We start from the raw sequence: 8552 nt of genomic DNA on the forward strand, positions 1-8552 counted from the left end.
TTGTGTCGTGGGTGGACCTTGTTATGCCTTTATGCACCAGTCCAGCCTTCCAGACGTAAAGTCGTCACTCTTCTGTAGATTTTAGCTCTGTTCTCTGCAGCCTTCAGGCCGTTTTTCTCAACTTTGGCTACTATGAACAACAGTAGAATAAAACTATCGTGAGCTACAAGCCTGAACGCAGCTGAAAAAGGAATAGTTATAAAAAATTGTTATATATATATATATATATATATATATATATATATATATATATATATAAACCCTTCAACCACGTACTTTGGCAGTTTTGGTTTTTTTTCCCCTCACAGACTTTTTCAGATACGGAAAAGGCAGTTTCTGTAAACGTCTTTGGGTTCCTTTGTCCCGTTTTTGACATCAGTTCAGGTTTTCTTTACTGTTATTGTGAGGAGACGTCTAATTACGTGACTACAATGAATAAGATCGACCGGTAGAAGCGGGATCGGAGATATTCTAGTTGGATCGGGGTCCTATTTTGTGTGAGTCGCGTGTTCAAACGGCGCTAAATGGAAGATAATACCCCATTAACCCAAATTCTAAAGATAGTTGGAAACATTTATCTCCGTATATTCATCAAAGTGTAATACTATTAATGGAAATTAACTGATATGTAATAGCAAAGTACATAGGCAGAGGACAGATGTATTACAAATAGTAACGAATGGGTCAGGCTGCACACATCCCAGCTGACAGCCCAATTTCTAAAGCAGTATTTGGTGGTGCATGATGGGAAATTTCAGACTCTGAATGGGGATGTTTGATCACTCTGATGGACCTTCCCTTGTTCTTGACGCCCGCACTAGATCTACATTTTAGTGAGCAAGACGCTAAAGTTATGTGGGAGAATGGTGTGGACAAGATGTTGATGAAAAAAAAAAGAAAGAAAGAAAAGTGAAGATTGCGCGAGTTAATTGCAATAAAAGAAAATCACAATATTCTCCAATATTATTGCAACTTTTTTTTTCCCTTCCTGATATCAAGCAACCCAATGCTATACCACTGGGTACAACATTGGACCGTTCGGAGTGAAGGAGGAGAAAATGGATCCATTCTCCACGCAGGATGGGGCAGAAACAGAAAACCGCGGTTCAAATTGGTGCATTTATAGCCACAGAGGCGATAAAATTAAATCCAAAACACTAACTTCTCCTTTCCACTAATTGCAAGTCTATTTATATATATATATACCTATATATATATTTCAGGATATCATCTCATTTTGACTTCCTTTTCCCTATAACACAATGGACAGCCAAACATTTTTTAAATCACAACTAACACCTAATAAAAAAATTTAATGTATAGACATAAAAACAAAACTTATAAAAGTCCTATTTAACCAAGTCCTTGAACCTGGAAGCCTTTTCCCCCCCCCCAGTCACAGGTCATATTTTCCAGTGGTTGTTCTCCCTACCATAAAAACCTTATTTAATGCTCCCCCCCCCCCCCCTAGCAGGGGTCTACTCGGTGCGGGGGGCGTGGTTTTCATGGTGGCTGTTCTCTCCCTCCGTCTCCTGGTGGCTGAAGAGGTAGTTCCACCAGCTCCTGGAGTGGTGAATGGGTCTGTTCGTCCCAGCGCTGCTCACCTTCCTCAGCTCCTGGGCGACGCACAACCAGAGCAGAAACAGAGTCACACAATCACATTTGACCCGCCAAGCAGTGGCGCCACCAGGGGGTGGCCAGGGGTGGCCATGGCCCCCCTGTGCCATGTCCTGGACACCCCACTGGCCAGTGTAAATTGTAGGCAGCCGCTCTTCCTGAGCTTCTATCACACTATTATTTGTATCTGCCAGTATCGACTTTCCCATAGTAACTGTTTTGTTTTAAAATAAATGTACACCTTATTCTAAATATAATTACACAATAAAAAGGAATTGTTGTTCAACTCAAAATGTTAATCGTACTGTTATTGGTCTATGCACATTAGATCATTAGGAACATTAAAAATCCCCCAAAAAAACATTAAAAACCAAATGATTTGCAAGCGTTTACTTAAGTCTTTCTGATAGTTTTCTACAGGCAGCCTTACTACAACAGTAGAATAAAATTCTGAAATCATGGCTTTTAGTTTCAGTGCCATCCCAAGAGTTTAAGTTTAAGTGGTTCCATCTGGCCACCCCCATGAAATATTCCTGGAGGCGCCACTGCCGCCAAGCATTTTTGTTTTTTGAATTCGCAAAGTTAAGAGATTACAAAAACAACTAAAACATGATTTTGTAGCTGTAACACAATCCACATCCTCCTCGTTTACCCCTTTATCGAGCAGGCTGCCGAACTCGTCGCTCATCCTGCGAAGCTGCCGCCCGTACTTCTTGGCTGCCCACAGGGCCGGAGGAGCCGAATTGGAGCGGTTCCTGAATGGGAGCCCCTCGGTGGGGGTCCCGGCCTCCTCCTCCCCCCTGCCCTGCAGCTCCTCCTCTCTGGAGATGGTGGAGGCGTGGGACTCCGAGTTCAGTCTGATCCGGCCATGCCCTTTGAGTGAGAGTGTTAAAGCAGAAAAGAGATGTGGGATTTGTTCTCTCTCCGAAAAAAAAAACAAAAAAAAAAAAAACAGCAGGAAGTGCTTAGAACGTCGCTTTTTACTGCTCGGCTGCTGCTAACGTCCGCAGAGATATCAGCAAAGACGACGTAGCAAAGGGAACCTGGCAGATAAGAGGTCTGAGCAGCCCTGAGCAGCCCAGAGGTTTTTTTTTTTTTAAATGGAATGGTGGAAAAACAGGTTTCGCAGCATTTGTGACTGAAAACAATCAGATGTTTCTCTTATCGTCTACATTGCATAAAGTCAGAATGTCACAGGAGAGCGCCAGAAGCTAAACATTTAAATCAAACGTCTTCTTCCTCCAATAAATCAGTAGATTTAGAGCTGCTGGGTGTGGAGCTGCATCTAAATATCAGGACTATGATACAATTAAATGTAGATTTCTTTAAAAATAATAAGTGTTCAAATATAAATAAAAAACAAACAGAGCAAATGCTTGTAGTTACAACTGCAATAGTAAACATTTTGTATGCGGCGTTTCCCTTCCTCTATTTCTTCTCAACATTAAGCTGGTGAAGATTCTCAGTCGTCCAGGTTATGATCATTAAAAAAAATAAGTTAAAAAAACAAAACAACTGGACTTTTTTTTCCCCGAAGTTTGAAGACGTTTCGCTTTCCCGTCCAGAAAACGTTCTCAATTCAAAATGTCTGGAGTAGAGTGGAGTTCCCAGAGCCGGCCCAAGGCACAAGCGAACTAAGCGCTCACTTAGGGTCCCAAGGCCACTATGGGGCCCCCAAGAGCAATAAAAAAAAAAAAAAAAAAAGTTATTTTTTCCATGTATAAATGGTGATATCTGTATGATCAAAGATCTCGTGTAAAAAACACAATTTTAACAGAGTGCTGCCTAGTTATTCTTACTGCCTCTGTAACTCTGTAACTAAAGCTTTGTTGCACCGGTGCCTCCTGCCCAGAAAAAAAGAAAAAGTGTACGCCGGCTCACACCTCCAGACATGCGTACACACTGCACATCTAAAACACAGGTGGTTAGACGACACAATGTCTATCGGGGACAGAAAAGAAAAAAAAAGGAAGGAAGAGGAAGCAGAGTAAAAATGTTGAGATAAAAGGTGGGTTTCAATCTTGGCCTGCTTGGAAGGCTAATGTTTAGAAAAGAGATTTGGTGTAGCCAAGCTATTAATGGCAAGTTAGATAGTTTAAAAACAAGAGAAGTTTATTTTTTAAAAAGTAACAAACCATACTAACAGGTTTGTATTTGTGTAGCTTTACCTTTGATTTGCTTCTCAGAGTTGGCCCTATATAATGACCAAAATAGTGGGCCCCAAAATAAAATGTTGCTTAGGGCCTCATGGAGGCTTGGGCCGGCCCTGGGAGTTCCAAGCTTTATTTTATTATTATTATTATTATTATTATTATTATTATTATTATTATTATTATTATTATTATTATTATTATTATTATTATTATTATTAAGTGTGGAGTTCCAAGCTTTGTATAATAATATAAAGCTTGGAACTCCACTCTACTCCAGACATTTGAATTGAGAAAGCTTTCTGGATGGGAAGCGAAACGTCTTCAAACTTCGGAAAAAAGGTCCAGTTGTTTTTGGTTTTTTAACCTTTTTTCGGAATTCTTAACATTAAAAAGGAGACAAACGCAAAATCCACTTTTATAGCTGTTCTAAATGTGAAAAGGAAGGATTTAAAAGCACGATACGTCCCCTTTAAATCCATTTAATGGCCTCAACTCCCCTCGGCACCTTTGCCCTAAGACGCTCTCCGTCGGCCTACCTGATCTGAGCTCAGGAAGGGTGAGGGCGTGGCGCTGGCGGAGCGGCTCCACTTTTCCGTCCGCTGGCTGATCGTTTCCTTCTTCCTCGACCTCTTCTGGTGGCTCCGAGTCGCTGTCCGAAATAGTAAACTTGGCCGCCATCGTATCATCTGGAAGACACGAATTCGGAAAATTCAAACCAGAAATGAAAGTGCAACTTGGACTCGAATCGATCCGATTTCTCAGTTGGTAAGGAAAGCATCCAATATGGCTGCTGCTACTTGGCGACATAATTATCGGTAGACACGGTGCTATAAAATATCTATTTGTCAACACACTGCAAAAAGGGAACAAAAAGTAAGCAAAATTTCCCTGAAATTCTTATATTTTCCTTGATTTGAGCAGGTAAATAAGACTATTTGCCAATGAAATAAGATTTTTGCACTTAAAATAGGAACAACTCATCTCCATTGTCTTATTTCAAGTGCAGGATGTCTAATTATGTTATTTTAGGAGTAAAAACACTCATTCCATTGGCAGATAGTCTTATTTAGCGGCTCAAATCAAGGAAAATACACTAATTTCAAGAAAGGTTTCCTTACTTTTTGTTCCCTTTTTGCAGTGTGCGCCTCTAGTTCTTGAATGCATAAAAAAAGGATTATAAATATATTGTTATTGGCTTGTAGCAGCAAAAATTACAGGAAATCACAGTTTTTCAGACGTTTAACTAGAACCCTCCCCACTTGGCCACACTCCCGGCTCGGAGCGCCAACGTCTGAGAGGAAAATGAAACGCTGGATTATCGACCACTTTTTTTTTTTTTTTTTTTTTTTTTTTTTTTTTATCTCTCTGCTGTCATTAAAGTCTCCACTGATAACCATAATAATTCAATCGAAAGCACTTTTCAGGTCACTTAAGGAAACTGCACAAGAAGGCAACAGTGCAACTTAGGACGTGTCCTCTTTTTCCTCCTTTCCATAGAAAGTACCACTGACCCAGGCCCGGGTTTAGCCTGCTGCCACTATGGGTCCACGCTTGGTTTTTGCCTCCCACAGAAAGCGGCTTTGCCAGAGAGCCTTTCTGTTCAGCGGGGTTTCTTTCCAGGATCAAGCTACCCCACTGATTGTGCGTGTTCTGATTTACATCCTTTTCATTCTAATTAAAAGGGTTACTGCTAGTTAATTGTTTCTTTCCTGACTCTGGCCAGAGACAGACAATTCTCATAGAAAGTACCCCTGGCTCAGCACTCTCCACTTCAGGGCAAATGATAAAAAAAAAATGGGCCGCATGCGGTGGGATCTGACTCGGACATTATAATTAGGATTAAACCTAAAGGTGGAAATTGAATCTCTATTTAACTTTGGATGAATTTTCGTTTGGACTTCTCTGTATAAACCAACCCAACTTAGTTGACATTTGTTTTTTTTTTTTTTGTTCACCTGCGGGGGGTGAACTACTCAACAAACAAGCCTGAATCAGCAGCTTTGGCTCCAAATGCACATCCGTGTGGAAGGCGAGCGTCCCATCCCGGTTACAGCCCAGAATAAAGACCGGATACCGGACATTAGATGGCAGAGCGGCGGTGGCTGCTTCTGAGGAGGAACCACCTGTGTTAAACACGCCCAGCTGCCTATCACACTCCCATAAACTGGTCCAAAGGTATTTTTCCAACAACCGGTCGCACAGAAACGAACCCATTTCTATCCCCCCGGCACGCTTCAAATAAGCGGTACGGCGGAGAAGTCGCCGTACCGCGGTGGTTACCGGGGCCAGCGGAGCGCGCGCGGCGCTCTGAACGCTTGCCCGTCTTGTTTTGTTGTTGTTGTCGGAGGGAGACAAAAGAAACTTCGTGCAGGGCGGAAGCGGCTGCGGTTCGTCTCGGCTAACTGCGGCCGTGAAAAGGCGGTTCATAGGCATGTCTCCTTACCCATAGTCGCTACAACACGAGCCCGAGGAGCGAGACTGCGACTTTAGCTGGCTTCATGCGGCGGCGGCGGCTGTTGTCCTCGCCCGGGTCTCCGTTTTCTCTTCTCACTCCGTAGCGCACTTTAGCTCCGGGCTCGCCCAATCGCCGCGCGTCGCAGCCACTCCGCGGCGTGATGACGTCACTGTTGCGAACCGGGACTTGTTTGTCTCTTCGCTCTAGCGTAATGTGTTGAGTAGGCGCGCAGCCACATTTCGTTCAGCGGGAGCCAGCGGGAAGCTTCTGTCCAAGTTGTTTTAAGGGCAGAAGTGTACGGAGCCCGGGAGAGCTCACTTTAGGTGATATTTTTTTTTCGGGTCGTGATAATTTGTGAGCACGTTTCCTTTAATTGAGCCCTCGAATTAATAAAACGTGAGCACGTTTTCTTTTAATTGAGTCCTCGAATTAATAAAACGTGAGCACGTTTTCTTTTAATTGAGTCCTCGAATTAGTAAAACGTGAGCACGTTTTCTTTTAATTGAGTCCTCGAATTAATAAAACGTGCACACAATTTATTCGAGCACACGTTTTAATTATTCGTGGGTGCGTTTTGGTAGATGGAGATCTCGAATATACTATAACGTGCTCATGTTTACATGTGTCAAGACAATATTGAGTGCATGTTTTACATATTGTGGCCACGTTTAAGTAGATTGTGAACACAATGTTCTATGTTCACTAAATTGTGCTCTCGTTTTAATAAATTGTGCCCTCGTTTTAGTAAATCGTGCGCTCGTTTGAGTAAATAGTGCACTCGTTTAATAAATTGTGCCCTCGTGTTACTATGCTTAAAAGGAGAGCTCAATTTTGCAAAATGAGCTCACACTATAGTAAAACGAGAGCACAATATAGTAAATTGTGCACACGATTTAGTAAAGCGAGCATAAGATTTAGTAAAACGAGTGCACAATATAGTTACACGAGCGCACAATGTAGTAAAACGAACGCACATTCTCTCAACATGCAAAACATTTTTGCGATGACCCCTCTAGGGCTCCGTAGAAGTGGGTAGAGGAGCCAGACATTTTTTTTTTACCACTTCAACATATTTTTTAACTCAAGTAAAAGTGAATATTAATTACACAAGTAAGAGTAAAAAAAAAAGTATTTGGTAAGAAGGCTACTCAAGTAAATATGTATAACAACTGATTTAATATTTAAAAATTGTGTAATTGGTCAGGCAGAGATTTAAAATGATGCACAAATTCTGGAATTTTAATGACTAACATAAATTGTACAAAAAATTACAATTACAATAGAAGAAACACTTTTATAAACAACATTGTTCAATATTAAGGGTATGCAACCAAGCAGGTAATGTGCATGCAGTAAGTTAGGACACTGAAAAGTGTTTCCAATAATAATATCTACTATTTACTGTTACTTGACCTGTAAATGGCTTAATGAGCCCAGCAGATAGAAGATACCATTAAAACAACAAAGCTGGTGTACAAACAAGAAGTCTCACTTTAATATAAGCTGTAGATGTGTGTCTCGCTGGTGCATTTTTGGTTGAAACAAGTTTGATCTTTATTCAGAAGTTACTCACAGTGGATAGGGTAATTTTAAGTAAGAGTAGTGATACTTCTTCATAATATTGAGTAAAGTAAGAAGTACAGTGCAGTAAAACTACTCCTGGAAGTACATTTTGTTCAAAAAGTTACTAAGCTACTAAGTAAATGTAACTAGTTACTACCTACCTTTGTTTAAGGGTGAATTATTTAGTATTTTTTAAGTTATTTATGTCATTTGATTTATTTGTCTAGACTTTTAGTTAACCAGATTATCAAACAAATGAAAAAGTACAGTTTTTCGACACATTTAAATATTGAAATTACACACTAAAAACAAAAGACCAAACAACCAAATACAGTCATATTCAATAAATTAGAAAAGCCTTACTATTGAAAAGTTTTTTTATTTTAGTAAATCAGTTAAAAGGGAATCAATTTGATGTAAATGTTAAGGGCTTCATGATAAGATAAGAAATTCCCGTCACATGGGCTCAATAATCAAAAGAAGGTGCCAAAAGGAGGAAAATGTCCATAAGGTATATACAGTGTGTCCACATGTATACAGTGGATAGAAAAAAAAAAGAAATAAAGCAGAGATTTAAGATGAACTTATCTACATTCAACGTGATTGTATACATATGGATTTGACATTGTCTTTGTTCCACAAAGATTTGATGCAGAGATGAATCATAATTAGGATTTATCCATTCAGTCCCTTTATTCATTTATCTTCTGCCACTTAACATCTTAAGTAGAACTCCCAGACCTCCTTGGTTGTAAAACGGACCG

At 40.4% G+C, this 8552-nt stretch overlaps 1 protein-coding gene across 1 annotated transcript; it reads right to left on the reverse strand.

Moving 5' to 3' along the window:
- Positions 1-1105: 1105 nt before the first annotated feature.
- Positions 1106-6384, reverse strand: badb (BCL2 associated agonist of cell death b). Its single transcript, XM_036146604.1, has 4 exons — positions 6214-6384; positions 4307-4456; positions 2270-2490; positions 1106-1616 (listed from the first exon to the last, which is right to left on the reverse strand). The coding sequence occupies exons 1-4, from the start codon at positions 6215-6217 to the stop codon at positions 1479-1481; spliced, it is 513 nt and encodes a 170-aa protein (XP_036002497.1). The 5' UTR covers positions 6218-6384; the 3' UTR covers positions 1106-1478.
- Between the last annotated feature and the right edge of the window lie 2168 nt (positions 6385-8552).

This window comes from Fundulus heteroclitus, chromosome 14, assembly GCF_011125445.2.
Source record: "Fundulus heteroclitus isolate FHET01 chromosome 14, MU-UCD_Fhet_4.1, whole genome shotgun sequence".
NCBI lineage: Eukaryota > Metazoa > Chordata > Actinopteri > Cyprinodontiformes > Fundulidae > Fundulus > Fundulus heteroclitus.